This window comes from Arabidopsis lyrata (assembly GCF_000004255.2).
Source record: "Arabidopsis lyrata subsp. lyrata unplaced genomic scaffold ARALYscaffold_6, whole genome shotgun sequence".
In the NCBI taxonomy this organism is placed as follows: Eukaryota; Viridiplantae; Streptophyta; class Magnoliopsida; order Brassicales; family Brassicaceae; genus Arabidopsis; species Arabidopsis lyrata.
In genome coordinates, this window is record NW_003302550.1 from 324,050 (window position 1) to 341,850 (window position 17,801).

At 37.5% G+C, this 17,801-nt stretch overlaps 5 protein-coding genes across 9 annotated transcripts; 3 read left to right on the forward strand and 2 right to left on the reverse strand.

Moving 5' to 3' along the window:
- The first annotated feature begins 385 nt into the window (after nt 1–385).
- Nucleotides 386–1,948, forward strand: LOC9309085 (UPF0098 protein aq_1250). Of its 2 annotated transcripts, none has more exons than XM_021023017.1 (3): nt 386–796; nt 1,233–1,527; nt 1,632–1,948. In XM_021023017.1, the coding sequence occupies exons 1-3, from the start codon at nt 678–680 to the stop codon at nt 1,641–1,643; spliced, it is 426 nt and encodes a 141-aa protein (XP_020878676.1). In that variant the 5' UTR covers nt 386–677; the 3' UTR covers nt 1,644–1,948. The 2 variants fall into 2 exon arrangements, with proteins under 2 accessions (XP_020878676.1, XP_002870932.1); XM_002870886.2 differs by having other exon boundaries at nt 392–796; nt 1,622–1,948.
- A 142-nt stretch (nt 1,949–2,090) lies between these two features.
- On the reverse strand, nt 2,091–6,409 carry LOC9307003 (mRNA-capping enzyme). Of its 2 annotated transcripts, none has more exons than XM_021023016.1 (15): nt 6,168–6,409; nt 5,964–6,090; nt 5,734–5,885; nt 5,579–5,662; nt 5,427–5,489; nt 5,163–5,297; nt 4,873–5,082; nt 4,367–4,489; nt 3,946–3,995; nt 3,653–3,815; nt 3,426–3,566; nt 3,148–3,255; nt 2,970–3,068; nt 2,513–2,821; nt 2,091–2,395 (listed from the first exon to the last, which is right to left on the reverse strand). In XM_021023016.1, exons 1-15 carry the CDS (start codon nt 6,264–6,266, stop codon nt 2,270–2,272), a joined length of 1,989 nt encoding a protein of 662 aa, XP_020878675.1. In that variant the 5' UTR covers nt 6,267–6,409; the 3' UTR covers nt 2,091–2,269. The 2 variants fall into 2 exon arrangements, with proteins under 2 accessions (XP_020878675.1, XP_002873017.1); XM_002872971.2 differs by having other exon boundaries at nt 4,367–4,501; nt 6,168–6,408.
- A 739-nt stretch (nt 6,410–7,148) lies between these two features.
- On the forward strand, nt 7,149–9,688 carry LOC9309086 (flocculation protein FLO11). Its single transcript, XM_002870887.2, has 5 exons — nt 7,149–7,334; nt 7,432–7,543; nt 7,993–8,080; nt 8,179–9,183; nt 9,297–9,688. Exons 1-5 carry the CDS (start codon nt 7,292–7,294, stop codon nt 9,483–9,485), a joined length of 1,437 nt encoding a protein of 478 aa, XP_002870933.2. The 5' UTR covers nt 7,149–7,291; the 3' UTR covers nt 9,486–9,688.
- A 361-nt stretch (nt 9,689–10,049) lies between these two features.
- LOC9307004 (RNA polymerase II C-terminal domain phosphatase-like 2) lies at nt 10,050–14,742 on the forward strand. Its single transcript, XM_021021186.1, has 14 exons — nt 10,050–10,625; nt 10,717–11,187; nt 11,373–11,583; nt 11,784–11,941; nt 12,038–12,108; nt 12,190–12,295; nt 12,386–12,478; nt 12,594–12,726; nt 12,829–13,139; nt 13,214–13,265; nt 13,521–13,654; nt 13,733–13,786; nt 13,873–13,969; nt 14,108–14,742. Exons 1-14 carry the CDS (start codon nt 10,353–10,355, stop codon nt 14,254–14,256), a joined length of 2,313 nt encoding a protein of 770 aa, XP_020876845.1. The 5' UTR covers nt 10,050–10,352; the 3' UTR covers nt 14,257–14,742.
- Nucleotides 14,743–15,114: 372 nt separating this feature from the next.
- LOC9307005 lies at nt 15,115–17,289 on the reverse strand. Of its 3 annotated transcripts, XR_002331078.1 has the most exons (5): nt 16,991–17,255; nt 16,700–16,891; nt 16,083–16,622; nt 15,371–15,712; nt 15,115–15,289 (listed from the first exon to the last, which is right to left on the reverse strand). XR_002331078.1 is itself a non-coding variant. In XM_021021187.1 (4 exons), exons 1-4 carry the CDS (start codon nt 17,213–17,215, stop codon nt 15,464–15,466), a joined length of 1,206 nt encoding a protein of 401 aa, XP_020876846.1. In that variant the 5' UTR covers nt 17,216–17,255; the 3' UTR covers nt 15,115–15,463. The 3 variants fall into 3 exon arrangements, 2 of the variants coding, with proteins under 2 accessions (XP_020876846.1, XP_020876847.1); XM_021021187.1 differs by having other exon boundaries at nt 15,115–15,712; XM_021021188.1 differs by lacking the exon at nt 15,115–15,289 and having other exon boundaries at nt 15,620–15,712; nt 16,106–16,622; nt 16,991–17,289.
- Nucleotides 17,290–17,801: the final 512 nt, after the last annotated feature.

A 17,801-nucleotide genomic window follows, 5' to 3' on the forward strand; every position in this document is an offset into this window, starting at 1 on the left:
TCAAATTAAGTAAATAAGTTTACATAATTAATATATATATATATATAGGTTAGCCAGAATTGCAAAGTTGATAGTTTTTTCTCCTTTTGAATAAACACATTTGAATCTATACAAGTAAGAAAAATAGGAAGTAAGTTGATATGAAAAGACCGGATAACAACAACAACAACAACTATGCTTGAAAGACGCATGACATGAGCTTGAAACAGTTAACAGTGGCAATTTAGTCAGAGAATTCTATTCTTTCTATTTAGTCATTCTATTCTTCCTATTTTATTTTCTAGGCCATTCTTTTTGTATTAATGGAAAGGAATAATATGAAATTTCTAAACAACGATTATTTTTGAAGTTGTATTTTTTTTTGTTAAATTAACGTACAATTTTCAATTGTGAGATAGATAACTGTCGCCTCGGCTGTTGAGTAAATGAGACGTTACTTTCACGTGAGATCAATAAGGGGTTGTGCCAACACAGAACTGCCTACAGGTCTTCCCCAGATTTCCTATGAGGCCATGTGTCATTCATGACCGCCACGTATCATTGTATTTGTACACGTAGATATATCCAACAAATCAGTAAACACGAGAGGAGCAATCTTTTTTAAGATGTAGAAAAGAAAGAGACTCTCTGTGATAGAACTAAGAAACAGTTAAGTTTATAGCATCAAAATAAGTAAAATGTCAAGTGAGGAGTTCAGGCTGGTTTCGCCGACGATAGACAACGACGGTAATTTGCCGAGAAAGTATACCCAGGGAGGTCAAGGTGCTAAGAAAGATCTCTCTCCTCCTCTTGAATGGTATCGCTGTTTATTTCTATTTTTAATTTATGACTTTGATCGATATATATAATTATGGATGGTGTAACAGAGAGACCTTATATTACTCAATACAAGAACAATGTTTACGTAAATCCATGACAACATTTCATCAAAAAAAAAGAAGAAGTATATCTATGACAACAATAACAATTATTTTTATCAATAAAACAATTTTAAGTAATCAATTTGTTATCATAAAGGCTTCCTAGTTGATTTATTTTCGAAGGATTTTGTTTTCATTTTTTTTCATTACTTTGTTAACATAGCTTATCAATTATATATAGGCTAATAGCTAGCGATTCTAAAAAAATTTCACGATGCTGTCGTGGTTGCCAATCAAGACATATAATTTTTTTATAACAATATTTATTATTGAAACAAAGGATTGAATAATAAAAATGTTGAAGTTGTGTAGGTACAACGTTCCAGAAGGTACAAAATCGCTAGCATTGGTGGTGGAAGACATCGATGCGCCAGATCCTAGTGGACCGCTCGTGCCATGGACGGTGTGGGTTGTCGTCGACATACCACCAGAGATGAAAGGCCTACCGGAAGGATATTCCGGCACTGAGGAGCAGACTACCGGTATTCGGGAAGGGAACAACGATCACAAGATTCCGGGATGGCGTGGGCCTCTCTTGCCTAGTCACGGTCACCGTTTTCAGTTCAAGCTTTTCGCTCTCGATGATACACCCAAGATTGGTCACACGGTAACAGAAACTATAAATACATTATTTTCTTATCAAATTTGGTCATGACATGCATGTAGTTCTTTTATAAAGTGTTGGTTTGAATATGACCTAGGTGACAAAAGAGAGATTGCTGATCGCAATTGAAGGGCACGTGCTAGGAGAAGCCATCTTGACGTGTGTGGCCTAATTATGTCGTCGTTTTAGTCATAAGGCCGTTTGATATGTATCATAGTTTTAAGGTTTTGTCTAAGGAGGGCTATTAGCTCAGGTTGTTAGGAGCATGGGAGGATGTTCGTTACGTTACAGTTGAAAAACTTGAAATCAATATACGGCTAAATAATTAAAAAGTATATGATAAATATTATTTATTTTAAAATTGTAATTTATATTTAGAGATTTTTTCGTATGGACACTCAAGCCGCTGAACGCCGCAAGCATGGAAACTGCAAAGCCTTATGAATGGTAGAGTTTGCCATGCTTGTTTGCTGTTGAGGACTTTGATTTAGTCATCTTTCTTCAGTAAATAGTCAAAATGACTCGAATCCTTCTTTTGCTCATTTCCTGTGAATATACAACATGGATTGATGGATATGGTCATTGACTAAGACAAAAGAAAGGAAAATTTGTGTTTGTCCACAAATTGATTTAGCTGTACAAGTGTGTGAGAGAAGAGAAACCTGTAAACTAAACCCCCAATATTCATAAACCGCCCAAAACAATTATAAGTTGGTTCTAGTGTATTACTAAAAAAATGTAATCTCTACTTGCGACGTGCAGCTTGACTATCATTTCGAATGCGGTCAGCGTACATCGGAAGACGTATGATCTCTTTTATTTCCTCAAGCAACACTTCCTCAGTGATGTTATCATTTATGCTCTTTATCACCTATTTTGTTTTCACAACACAAGAAACAACATCACATTTTTTGCTGAGAAATCACGTAGAGAATATCCATTTGACAAAAGCAATACTTAAAATATATATAGAAATCGTTCAACTGACCTTACGAGCGGTGTTGATATCATTTGGTGTAGTTTTGTCAACTCTGATCCGCATGCTAAACCAAACTTTCTTATCCTTATCCCATGCACACTCTACAATCTTCCCATTGTAACTTGACGGGTCCGAATCATCTCTAAACTCAACTGAATATCCTTCCATAAGCTTTTTCTTCCCTCTTTCATGCAAGAAGAGGAAACCCCGTCCCTCCTCCTCACCCGTCTCAAACAGAAAGTCTACCGAGTTCATTTCTGCATACTTCCACTTCAATAGACCTTTATGGGTTCGTGGAACATAAGGATCATCCCAACCCTAATAAACCAAATGTAAGTCAAGCTCAAGTAATGCAATCTTCCTACTTTCTCCGGGAAAAAAATTAATACTAATCTCATAAGTTTGTGTCTGTCCGCGGTTAGGAAAAATTATCGACTCAGACCTAAAATACAAACATCTCTGTTACCTGAAATATTAAGCCATCTGCTTCATGCGAAAGCGATGGAATGGTATTCTTCAAAAGCTTCTCAACAGTCGAAAGTAACCAAAAACCCTTCATCCGTACCTGGGCAACAACAAAATTTTGCCAACAATTTATACAAAGGAGAAGGAAAATATGGCATGGAACAGAAAATGCAACTCACCGCAAAAGGCTCAAGGTCATATCTATAGCAATGACTTCTGAGCTTCTCAGCTGCTCGAGGTCCGATCACCTCACGCACAAACATGTTCCATCTTTCACAGAAAGTCCGCTGGCACATATTTGAATCAACTGTAAGTTACCTTTAGTATCTACAATACCTGACACTGGTTGGTACCGAGTAAAAACGACACTGACATATTGGGAAACTCTGAATGCTAAGATCTCGTGCTACTGAACTCATTCCAAGGAAATTAATAATACGGGAACGAAAGTTCCAACCTCTACGACTGATTCGCCATTGATTGCTACCATATCATATACGAGGTACCTCCTCCTCGCCTCCCCTTGTTCACCTGTTGGGGTATCTATGACCATCTCTCCATCAAGCAAAGTGTAGTGATGTACTTTATCAGAAATTCCCTACCACCCAAAACCAAATAGGTCAGGTTCACAAGTTTTAGATATGGACACCAAAGGCCTGTAAGCAATGACAGAAAATTACTGACCTCACGTGAGTGCTTACAGGGAAAACGCATCTGTACCCTCCGAAACTTAAAGCTCCTATCTATCAAATAGCACCCATCTATAGTTAAGAGCATCATATAACGTGTTCCATCTGCCTTCCATGTCGCATAATAGTACCGCTGTCTCAAAAGTTGCAAACTCTCCCTGTGTATGCAAAAATCGTAAAGATTTAACTACATTGAGAAACTAGGACTAATGAACCTCTGGAATTTAGAACATACACTTGCTAAATCCTCTTTGTACGCAATACCAAAAGTAAAGCAGAGATTCTGACCTGTCTAATGATACAGGGTGCGAACCTGGGAATGGCTTACATCCTCCTCCCTGGAAGAAAGAAATTTTAATTCATCAAATGATTAAGAGATCACTGAAGCTAACTATAGCATTAGTCTCAACAAACGTTTGACATGATTTAATTTCAGGAAACACACATGCAGGGGAAAAGAGAAAGAAAAAAATTTCTAAATTGTTTTTTCTATATGAAGTCATTTGAAAAAAAAAATCTCGAGTTTTCTTAGCAAATTATTACAAAATCAAAGATATACGGGGAATAATATCAAATTTCAAATCTAAATTTTAAAGAATTGACTTTAAGTCAACAATAACACCCACTAAAAAATAATATTCAATAAGAGCACATAACGAGAGAGAAAATAAAAACTGGTAAGAACAAATAAGCTGTTTAAAATTCATACCCCAATATTCATCTTCTTGTTTTCTGGATAAAGCATCTTATAACAGAATTGCCGGTAAGCTTCCTCCTGATAATGGGGTATTTCATCACCCAAAATGTCATCATTTGACATCTTCACAGTCTCCTGATTAATTTCCTGAACAACGAAACAGAAAAGAAAGGCAAGATCAGCAACAGACCCATTAGAAAACTCAAGCAAAATGAGATTGCCACTTTATGAACTTTGTCAGCTTTGGTAGACTCAACTGCACCCATCTATATGCACACAAAGATACCGTTGTTTTCCAAGATCACTATGTAGTAATTAAATGACCTAGAAACAATAGTTATGAAGCTGGAATTTAATAAAAATAGCCGTTCATAAGATTATGATCTCTCTTTAACAAGGGCAAGAGCTTTAACACTTAACAATGCATGCAGGATATTCATTCGAACGGATAATTCTGTAAATGAGAGTTAAACTTAAGAGATTAATAAACAATAAGCACTTGTTTGCACCACGCTTACTTGAACAGGGTCAGGCGGAGAATCATCATCATCATCATCATCTTGAACAGCTTCACCATTAAGATCAAGCTCGGTAGACCTCTTCCATTCAGGAGTTGGTGGGCAAGTAACACTCTCAGGCTTTATTTCGTGATAAAAAGTGTATAAAGCATCAATATAATCCGCTTTATAAATCCCAGGTGGGCGGGCATCAGAAAACATTTTCAATGCCTGCCAAAGGCCACACAGAGGTAAGAATCTCCATTCTAAACAGGATAAATACAACGAGTGCACAAGTCCAATAACTGAACCTGTGTAACGTTCATGGTTGGCATAGAGCGCATAAGATAATGAACTATCATGAACCCTGTCCGATTATGCCCATGTGTACAGTGGACGAGGACATACTTCTTTGCGTGTTTTTGATTAAGGACGAACTGCAGAACCTGAAAGACAGTATCCTCAAATGAGCTACCAACGGTAGATAAGTTTGTGCTTCAATTAAAACTCAAGAGGAGAAAATAAAACTTCAATTTTGTCAGTCAAGAAGAGAACTGAACTTATGAAACAAGTACCTCGTTGACAAAGGTGTTTACAGACACATTATCAGGCACGGCATCACGACCCCTGCATGCAATCTACAAACAGGAAAAGGAAGATAAAGTAATCCGCTACTGGTGATGCAGACGATACAAACTTTAAAAACAAAATGTATTCCATTCATCACCTTAACATGCTTGATGCCATCCTTCTTTAAGTCAAGTGTAGGGTAGTAACGAGTTGTATTAGTTAGATCAATCACAAGACCAAGCTGCAAAAAGACCAATTGCTTTTTAACATAGCAAAGAAAAAGATTGATCCATGTAAAAAAAAAAAACTTACTTTTCTTCCATTAATTCTCTGGTTACGGACCACCTGTTTAAAAGAGTATCTTTTACCAGGAGGAACATGTTCGTTGTAAGATTCACTAAGAGGAACCTTAGAAGGAATAATACAACCTATCTCCAGACCAAAACCAGGACAATCTAGCCAACCTGTTGTTATAAAAAAAGAATGAAGCTAAAAAGATGGATCTTTTGAGGAAGTGGCAAAGAAGCATATAATTTACTTACCCTGAGGAAGCTTGCTTTGATCATAAACTCTAGTATCTCTCTTCTGATAAGACTGGTCACGAAAAACCGGCTGAGAGCTTCTGGTTGGCCTGTCATATCTCATTCGTTTCTTTCGTTCTTCACGCTCCTATAAGATAACGAATTACGATATCATTCCAAACATATACAAATTCTATGTAGAGGCAAATAATGGGGTTATTGTACCCGTCTAGCGATCTCAACAGCAGATTCAACTCGATCTTCATGACGTCTCTTAAAGGATTCCTCGTCTTCTTCGGGTTGGGGTGAAGCATTTAGGTCCATCGCAGAGTAAAGGAGATCGATACAATTTCGAAGAATTTATAGGCAGTATGAGAATCAGAAAGAAATTCCCTGCAATCAAAATTGAAATCGAAACCTAGCGGAGAGACCCTCGCTCGTGTTGTCGAAACTGTTGCGGTTTATTAAAAATAAAATTAGTTATTTCATTATTTGGGCCGTCAAAAATTGTGTATTCACACGATTTAATATTCACAGTAATAGTTCTTGTTATTGAATCTGGAGACTCTCCTTTATACACGGGTAGAGATATATACATCAATATTCTTAAACTTATCTTAAATATAAGACAAACTTATCTGTACGAGATTCACATATATTTCACAACAGATGTATGGGGAAAAATAATTCAATAGCACACGTAGACTTTTGCCCAAGAAAAAAAAAATCTATCACACGTAGGCATTGATTTTACTCGTGAGAATTTTCTCGGCACCTTGGATTAGTGTATATCATAGTTTGTTAGTTTTATTTTCAGTCTTGGCATTTTTTTCTAAATATATAATTAATTTTCTGCTTTAAAAATCTAATGTAATTTAATAACACCATAATACCATTTCCAGAAATTTAGTGGAGATTGAGAAATAATCTTGTCTTATCTAATAAAAAATAAAGATATATAACATGCAAGCTTTATTCACCAAGAAATAATAAACTCTAATTAGGTCTTTGGCAAAAAAAATCTCTTAATATTTTGCTGTCGAACAAAGTAAAATTCTCTAAATGATAGCCAAGATACATTAATTAATATGATATAACTAAAAACAACATTACTTTCTTTATTTATTTTTAATAATAAATATTACTTTTATATATAAATAATAATAAATACTTTCTTATATATCATTGGAGGTTGTTTGGTATGAAATCTGACATTTTAAAACAAAAGAAAAATAAACACGGAAAAGAACATCTTCACCACTCTCTTCCATCATCAACAATTCAATTTTAAAAAATGTCCTCAAACGTTGACCCAAGACAAAGATGAAGAGCTTGTTTTGTCCCTGGAGATGCTTCGTCACGAGAAAGGTCACCAAGCTACGCTTCTGATGGGTGCGTGTTCGTATATATATCAAAACTGTATATTTATATGTGTTAATATGTTGTCGGATATTTTATTTCTTTTTGCTCTGATTTATCTTTTTGGCAGGATCTGCTAATACTAGTAGCACGACGGCGATGTCGTCTCAACAATACCCTGTCCGGAGAACTACCGCCGAGGACTTCTTGTACTCCGAGAACGAGAAGTCTGATTATGAATGGTAATCCCCGATCTCAGAACATTTGCCTTGTTGTAGTTTCCCTTTTTTTTATTTTATTTTGTTACATTTTGCATTAAAAAGTATTTGTATTCGGATAGAACATAACAAAGATTCCACCGGACATTCCTTGTTCATCTGATTTTGAGTTTGTACGCGCGCATACTAAAAAAATTTCACTAGTTATGGTTTGTAAAGTTTTAAATGTCAAAGTCTAATAAGACTAGGGCCTTGCATGAAATCTGTGTCTGTATGTGTGTATCATTTTGCCGATTGTTTTAAAACTGAGCTTTGAAGTAGACAAACTTTTCAATCACGTTTCCTTACATTACATATCTCAATTGTAACATTTTAGTTTAAAATTACTTGTATAAAGTTGGATCTCTAAATCAGTAAACCTTTTTCAAAATTGGCCCTTTTGTCAAAATTTGCTGATTTTTCTTATTGTTCAGGCTGGTTACGCCACCAGGCTCACCGAGTAGAAGCGTAACAAACCAACTCGACGCACCAGATGCTAACCTGATGGGTCTTATATCTCGGGTACGGACTCACTATGTCTCGTGGTCTCGCCAGTCTCTCAAGTGTCTGCACATATACGTTACACCCTTGCTCATCTCTGATGGTTTTTTTACGTACAGTTAGAGAACTATAGCAAAGAAGAGTCCAATAACCAAACGACGTCGTTACACAGTTCCTCCTCTGTTTCTGGAATCAGAAGACCCTCGTCCTCTAGTAGCTCAAGATCAACGAGTAGACCACCCACACCAACCAGAAAGTCTAAAACTCCAGCTAAAAGGCCATCAACGCCGACCTCACGTGCCACCTCAACAGCTGCACGTGCCACGTTAACCTCGTCCTCTACTAGTAGCTTAACAAGATCAAGGAGCAGACCTTCTTCTAGCTCTGGAACCTCACGTGTTACCTTAACCGCTGCACGTGCAACCAGGCCTACCACCTCAACCGGCCAAAAAACTACCGGTTCAGCTACCTCTACTCGATCCAATAACCGGCCGATGTCGGCTCCTAATTTAAAACCGGGATCGAGGTCAAGTACTCCAACTCGCCGCCCATCAACTCCAAACGGTTCATCGACTGTATTGATAAGTAAACCAATTAAACCGGCTCTGTCTCAAGGAGCTTCTCCGATCGTGAGACCAAGGCCATGGGAACCTTACGAGATGCCTGGATTCTCAATAGAAGCGCCGTCTAATCTCAGAACTACGTTACCGGATAGGCCACAAACCGCTTCAAGTAGCAGAACCAGAGCGTTTGATTTGTCAAGTAGTTCAAGATCAGCGTCCATAGAACGTGATGTTGCAAAGAGACAGTCTTGTTCGCCTTCTAGAGACCGAGCTTCAAATGGAAATGTAAACGGTGCTGTTCCATCGTTACGTGGACGACGAGCAAAGACGACGAACAACGATGATGGTGGATTGATAAGTCATGTGGCTAAGGGAAATCAAAAGGTCGAGAGAATTGTGAATATGAGAAAACTTGCTCAACCGCAACTAACAGAAAGCGGCGGCCGAGGACTTAGTGGTGGTGGTGGCTCCTCCGCCGGGAAGTCGAGCTCTCGATCTGACGGTTTTGGGTTTGGGCGAAACCTATCTAAAAGCTCCATCGACATGGCCTTGAGACACATGGTACGGTAACAAATGAAATGAGATTGAAGGACATAACCATGCACGCAGCGTTTAAACGACTTTCAACTTTTGAGAATTTGAGTACTTTTGTAATGATCTCTCTGTGTTAATAGGATGTTAGACGAGGAAGCATGGCGGGGAATTTCCGACCATCAGTGACGAAAGTTCCGGCCACTTCATTGAACAGTGTAAGATCATGTCGAAACCGGCCGGTGATCAGCAGCGGAAGCTCGGAATCAAGTGTCAACATTTTGCGCTTAGACGGTAGCGATGATAATCTGAGCGACATAAGTTACTCTTAAAGAGTTACAATTAACTCTTTTATGCTCTTCATTCCCAGTGATTTCTTTGTTTTGTAGTAGAAGATATTAAAAATCTCCCAGAATCATGAAGGTCAGGCCTAACTATTAGGAATGGCCATGAATTTTGATTTATATATAAATTTTTGGACCTAAGAGGCAATTTTTTCCGACTTGATAATAATGATGGTACAGATTGTATAAAATTGTGTTGTTCTTTTCTTACTCACACGTCACAACTTTGATGTCTTCTCTTTTTTTGCCAACCAACTTGATGTTCTTATTTGATTTTTATGATTTTACCTCCCTCTTCTGTTTTTTTTTTCACAATTTTTATTTTACTTATAGAATAAATTATTCAATACGTTTTCCACATTTTACAATATTTATAGTTGTAAACATTAACTATCCATTTGTTCGAAGTCAGCCAAAAATTATCGGCCTAATCCGATTTCGTCATATATCACACCAAAAAATTGCAAGAATTCTTACATGTTGACAAAAAAAGAATGATTCTCCAAGATTTTATTTTGTTAAGAACGGTAATTAACGGCTGACAAGCGATGATGGTGAAAACAGGATTATGCATCTTACGCCACGTGTAAAGAAGTCTCAGGTTTTCTCGTAATTTAACATTAAATCGATGTCGTAACAATTAAACGCCTTCTCTCGCCTATAAATATCTGAGCCTACCTTCGTTCTCATGTTGAAGAAAAAATTAAGGGACCCAGAGAAACCCTCTTTAGCGGAGAGAAATCACAGAGAAAAGTAGCAAAATTGAATCTGCAGATTTTCTCACGCATTTTCCCAGAAACTGTTATCTTCACTACCTGATTCGTTCTTCAGAAGTCTGAATTGAACGAATTTACGATGAGTCGTTTAGGTCATAAATCCGTGGTTTATCACGGAGATTTGCGTTTGGGGGAACTTGATGTGAACCATGTATCTTCAAGTCATGAATTTCGATTCCCGAACGATGAGATTCGAATCCACCATCTATCTCCGGCTGGTGAGAGATGTCCTCCGCTCGCGATTCTTCAGACGATTGCTTCTTTTGCCGTTAGATGCAAGCTTGAGTCATCGGCTCCGGTCAAACCTCAAGAGTTAATGCATCTACACGCAGTCTGTTTCCATGAATTGAAGGTAGGATTGAGATTTCCGAAATGACATTTAGCTGATTTTGGATGTTTCCAATTGTTAGGAGTGATTCAGTATTTTGATTTTGTGAATACAGACTGCAGTGGTTTTGCTCGGAGATGAGGAGATTCATTTAGTGGCGATGCCGAGTAAGGAGAAGAAGTTCCCGTGTTTTTGGTGTTTTTCGGTTCCTTCAGGTCTTTATGATTCATGTTTAAGGATGCTTAATACTCGGTGTTTGTCAATTGTGTTTGATCTGGATGAGACTTTGATTGTTGCAAATACCATGAAGTCATTTGAGGATAGAATCGAGGCTCTTAAATCCTGGATTTCACGAGAGATGGATCCTGTGAGGATTAATGGAATGTCAGCAGAACTTAAAAGGTATATGGATGATAGGATGCTGCTGAAGCAGTATATTGATAATGACTATGCATTTGATAACGGAGTTTTGTTAAAGGCTCAACCTGAGGAGGTCCGCCCAACTTCGGATGGACTCGAGAAAGTTTATAGACCCGTGATTAGATTGCCCGAAAAGAATACTGTGCTTACTCGAATTAATCCAGAGGTTAGAAGATCTATCTCTGTTGTGGTTGTATATGTATTCATTTCCATCTAATCTGATGTTTTGGACTTACCTTTTCTGGGATGTGATAGGATAAGGTCGCTTTAGTATCCTTGAGTAATCTAGTTTTAATATTGTTGGAACTGAAACCAAGTTTTTACTCCTGTCTGGGGTTATTTCTGATGCAGATCCGTGACACTAGTGTGCTTGTAAAACTGAGACCAGCGTGGGAGGAGTTGAGAAGTTATTTGACAGCCAAAACTAGGAAACGTTTTGAAGTTTACGTTTGCACCATGGCTGAAAGGGATTATGCTCTGGAAATGTGGAGACTACTTGATCCTGAAGCACACTTGATTAGTCTCAAGGAGCTTCGAGATCGTATTGTCTGCGTTAAACCAGGTTAAAATCAACTCCGACTTCTTTGATACCCTTGATCTTTGTTTTGGTACATAGGGACCATGCTCCCATTAGTGTAGTTTCTTTATTCTGTTTTACTTATCTCTTTCATTACTGTTTCTGTGGTGAATTGTTAACTCTTTTTTTTTTTTTTTTTTTTTTTTTTTTTTTTTTTTTTTTATGTCTTGCTCTTTGCATATCAGACGCCAAGAAATCGTTGTTAAGTGTTTTCAATGGTGGCATATGCCATCCGAAAATGGCAATGGTCATTGATGACCGTATTAAGGTTTGGGAGGACAAGGATCAACCACGGGTTCATGTTGTTCCTGCATATCTTCCTTATTATGCTCCACAAGCAGAGGCATGTCGTTGCTCTTGCATTTAGTTGTGAATTTAGTTATGTATCACTTAATTTTCCATGTGGGTATCTAATCATTTTCTTATGCCCATTTATCAGACAGCCCTTCTCGTTCCAATTCTCTGCGTAGCAAGAAATGTTGCTTGCAATGTCAGAGGTTACTTTTTCAAGTAAGTTATTTTGTTTTTGTTTTTTGTTTATGTAATGAATTCATGCTGGTTGTTCTTACTGTTTCTGTACATTTATGGCAGGGAATTTGATGAGAGTTTAATGAGTAGTATATCTTTGGTTTACTATGAAGATGATGTGGAAAATTTACCTCCATCACCAGATGTGAGCAACTATGTCGTTATAGAGGTAACTGTAGTTAGAACTTTATCATTGTTAACGTATTGCACAAATTTTGGCCCCAACTACAATATGTAATCTAGCTATATCTGTCTGCAGGATCCTGGCTTTGCCTCAAATGGAAACATAAATGCTCCTCCAATGACCGAAGGAATGTGTGGGGGTGAAGTGGAACGCAGACTAAACCAATCGGTCAGTAAAATAAATACAAATTTGGGATTAGTTAAGTAAAAAATGTTTTGGTGCAAAGCTTTTGTGTCAGTTGTAATTTGATTTCTGTTGACTTTTCAATTTCTGGGATGAGAAGGCTGCAGCTGATCATTCTACTCTTCCTGCAACAAGTAACGCTGAGCAGAAACCTGAAACCCCTAAGCCGCAGATAGCAGTTATACCAAATAACGCAAGCACGGCAACTGCAGCAGCACTGTTACCTTCGCATAGTACGAACTTTTGACTTGATTAAAGTTTGAACTGTACAGTTATTTTGCACGTTAATGTTTGTCTCTGACATTCTCTATCTTTTGTCTTCAATCATAATCTAGAACCTAGTTTGCTTGGAGCTCCTAGACGGGATGGCCTCACTTTTTCTGATGGTGGAAGACCCCTTATGATGAGGCCTGGTGTAGATATAAGGAACCAAAACTTTAATCAACCGCCCATTCTGGCTAAAATTCCTATGCAGCCACCTTCCTCTTCTATGCATTCTCAGGGTGGTTGGTTGGTAGATGATGAGAATAGACCATCTTTTCCTGGTCGACCTTCAGGAATTTATCCAAGTCAATTTCCTCATGGAATACCAGGTTCTGCTCCTGTTGGTTCATTCGCACACCCATCCCACTTGAGGAGTGAAGAGGTTAGTTTTGTGTTCTAAGTATCTCTCTTTTGACATCAAAGTATGTTGTCTACGGTCTGATAATTTTCTTGCAGGTATCAATGGATGATGACCTGAAAAGGCAAAATCTTTCACGTCAAACAACAGGTATGTTCTAGTTTCAACACTAATGCAATCAAGCTGATAGTAAGATAATTAGTCGATCGCTGAATTTCTTGTTTCCTTCGTGAAGCTTGTTTTCAGTGTACCGCTATAAAGCTACATTAGATATTGACTTAGGATAAGATAATTATTGGTTTCCCCATCTGATGTATTGTCTTTCTATTGAATCTGTAATAGCTACTTGAATAATAAGGTGCATTAATACCTTTTAACATTAGCACTTGTTCAAACTATTTGCAGAAGGTGGATTATCCCAGAATCATTTGGTGTCAAATGGTAGAGAACATCATACAGATGGTGGAAAGAGTAATGGCGGGCAATCTCATTTATTTGTGAGTGCACTACAAGAAATTGGAAGAAGATGTGGTTCAAAGGTGCATATTCACTAATTACGCAACCTATTGCTTCTTCTCTTTTCATGGATTCTGATTAATTTATTTACGATTTTGCAGGTGGAGTATAGGACTGTGATAAGTACCAACAAAGAGTTACAGTTTTCAGTTGAGGTCAGCTGGATCAGTTTGTTGACGTATCTTGTCTAATGTTAACCATTACTTATTTTTGTTTTAATTGTTGTTGTAATTTTACATAGGTTTTGTTCACGGGTGAGAAGATAGGCATTGGGATGGGAAAAACTAAGAAAGATGCACATCAACAAGCGGCCGAGAATGCTCTTCGAAGTTTGGCTGGTAAAGTTTTTTCTTGGGGAATTAATGACTATGGATCTATTCACCACTTGATTAAGTCTGCAAATTGTTCTTAGTCTTTTGTGTAGTGAGCAAATTTGGTTCCAGATTGGTCAATCTTCTTTGTGTTGCTTTGTGCAGAAAATTATGTTGCACATGTGGCACTTCTATCTAGAGAAACAGAGAAAGATCCAGAAAATGATAATGGATTTTTGTGGGAAAGCAGTGAAGATGTATCAAACAAAGGACTTGAAGAGGAAGCACCTAAAGAAAACATTTCAGAGTTGTGAGTTTTGCAGAAATGCAAAATTTATGTTGAAAGAGAGAGAGATGAGATGTGGGGAAGATGACATAAGGTAAATATTCCTTACCAATGAGAAACCAAAATAAGCGAAGATCAAAAAAGGTAACAAAGTGTCTCAAATAAGAGACTTTTTGATTAAAAGCTAGCCTATTCCCTTAGGGAGCTAGTCTCATGACTCTTGTTGTTTTGGTTTCTATAGAGTTTTGAGAAAGTGAGTATGAAACCTTGCACCCAAGGCTCCACCCACCTGAATTAGGCTTTGTGTTATGTATAGTGATTGTATATTTTTCGTCTATGGTTTTTTGTTGTTGTTGTTGGTTCTTAAGAGCAGCATGTGGATTAGTTAGAAGGGATTTATGTAGTTTCTGATTAGTTTGTAGCCCTAGCCCATACTATATGGCTAAACAAAACTTCACAAGACCCACTCACAAAGCCCATGATATCTATAAATTACATGTACTCTTTCATTTTATCACCTTTGTCACAATTTTATAAATTTTACCGCATTACCTCCTGCCCAGTGCCCCCACTAACATTTTTGCGTCTTATGTTGTGTATAAATTTATACAACAAGAAATCGCATATAGTTTTGGGATTTTTCGATTGTATATTGGATTAGAAAAAGCATACGGTCATCGAGATTTACAAATATACTACAAGGGAAAAAAAAAATGAGGTGTTCCTAAACGTACGGCGTTAGCAATTACCTGGCCCTTCGTGAAGAGCACCAAAGCTCCAAAACTAATAAAAACATTAGAAAATTGTACAAGAACTTGAATTTCTACAGAAGACTAAATTATTGATATGTTAATCTTGATCCTCATCATTATGTAAGCCATTGGAATTGTAAGTTCAATCATATGATAATCATCATCATCATCATTATGTAACAACAATACAATTATTTGGGAGAATTGGATCCACATGGTACATACTGTCCTATGTACTTAACAGTTAACACTAACACTCCATTCTTTCTTCATCTCTCCCTTTACCAAAACCATTTGATCATTACACATCTACAAAGACAACACAACAGTGCAGTTTTGACTAAACATAACATAACATAAAGGTGAGCAGAGAAGAAGAAGGTAGCCTACCTTTTAAGAGCAGTTTTGACTTTTGACTATGAGAGAATCATCTTCTTGAGGCTCTTTTGCTGATGTATGTATGCACTCGAAACTTAGTCGAGTTTAGAAAAGTCCAAAGTTGCTTAGAAGCTTGTAAAGCGTTCTGCGTCCCCACTGGATATCATTCTCTAAAAGCACTTCCGGTGTTCCAAGCGGCTCTGTCTCTAGCCGCTGCTGCTCTTCCTCTACTCTATTGTACTGCCTCTGTTCTACACTTTTCACTGCTTCTTGTTCCGGTTTCTCGAATAACGAAATCGCTTTTACTTTTGCTTTCTTGTTTCTTTCTGCTTTGGTTTCTGGCTTCTTATCTACCTGCAAATAGCTTCTCCATTCATTAATAGGACAATAAGGGACAGCCGAAAATCACATTGCTGAAAATAATTTAACAGTCTTAGATATGAGGAGAGTCTTAGATTAGCTTGAAGACATAGTGAAGGAAACTTTTTTTTTATGAACTGGGGTAATATAAATTGTACCAATGGACAAAATAGTCTTATTCTACAAACGAACATGATCTCTTGAAGCATCAATAGTCAATATGCAAAGATTTCATTACCAGCTGCAGCATTGAGCATAACAACAGCTCTAAGGTTTCATGAAACGACAATATACATAGCATAGCAATTATGTTGGAAAAGAAGCCTAAAGGAACATGAAACTTCAAAACTAATCAGGTAATTACCTCCGGGAACGTTTCTGCTTTACCTTCGTTAATAACTTCCACGTCTTCACTATCCAAGTCAGACAGAGGAATCAATCCAGGAACCAAAACTGGACTTTCTTCCTCAGTAAACATGGCTTCTTTGGTCACCTCTCGAGCAGTCAAAGCTCCATTCGAAGGTTCCACAGTTTTCTCACTTTGGATATCGAAACTTGAATTTTCCGCAGACTCATCACTTACATATCCCGCATTCTCTACAACTACTACTGAAGCTTTTTGTTGTGTAGTAACAAGCACTTCATCCTCTTCTTCTTCACTGTTTGATGAAATATTGGTGTAAGGCCTCGTACTTTGTTTTTGCTTTTCTTCTTGATTGAGTGGCACCAAATCTTCCTCAATCATCATTTGAAGATCAGCATTATCCCAGTCTTCACATATTCTGATAGTTTTGTTAGTTTCCCAAGTTTCAAGAGCCCGGTTCGGACCTGGTTGCCACAAAATCTCCCCTGTCTGTGCCTTTAGTATAAACTTGAATTCAACCAATCTTCCAACAGGCAAATCCTAAGCAGAAAGAAACCAACTTCAGAGTAAAGCTAACATATTTGACAAGAAATAGAAATTCCCCAAATGAAGCATACCAAATCTACAGTCCAAACATTGCCATCTGACCAGTTCAGTGGTAAAGCAGTTTCTGGATCCCAAAGGCCACCAAACACAGGATCATCACCAAGAATGAAAAAATGTTCCCCAAAGACACACTCTTTCCGCAACTGGAACCTTACACGAACCGTTTTTCTATGAGCTTCGATGTCTGAAGCTTCTACGTTTACCTATATATAAAAAGTATGAACAAAGATGAATCTTCGTCGTAAACAGAGCAAATAGGAATTACAGAGAAACACATACAAAGCAAAGGTGTGATTAATAACCTGAGAATCCTTAATCGACGAAGAACGAAGCGGAATTGGCTTAAGAATTCTGCTGCTGTGAGCAGAATCTAAACGCAAAAACTTGATGTGATGAAACGTTTTCCTGGTAACACAAGGGAAAATCTCTGTTCCATAGCGAGAAATTCCAGGAGGAAAATCTTCGAGAATGATCTTAGATGGAGAAGAAGAAGTTAGGGTTCCTCCAATGCCAATCATCTTCATCATCAGAAGAAGAAGAAGAGTTTTTGGTTTGTGTGAGTGGGAAGGGAGCAATGTACTGTGTGGAAAAGAAAGCAAAGCATAAGTCCACGTGGCAATTGTCTGAACATTGGAGTTCTCTTATACTCACAGGTCGGTGCTCACCCGCATTTATTTTATACCGTCCGATTTACGCGATTGTTTCCCACGTGTGATCGTAACTAACTCCTTGGTTTCTGCGTGACGGTCAAATCCTTAGGGGCATAAACGTCATTATCCATAAAATTCAATAAAAGCCCATGGGCCAAATTATGAATTATTGCCATTAATTTGTAACTTTGGTTGGAACTTAAAGTCTACTTATTATTCTTTAGAAAGTATTTTAGCTACACACAAATACACAATAAAACAACTCCACAAAGCTTATTGATGCAAATCTTTCATTAGCTTTAGAAACGTTGTCTATGTCAATGAACAGCCTTGGAAAGATCAGAGGAACAATACAAGTATACAACAAACTTGGACAGCTGCATAAATTGCATTACTCTAGTTGTTGTTGAGCTGATATTATCAATCAACAGAAATGAGATTAAAGTAATGTGATGCATAATTT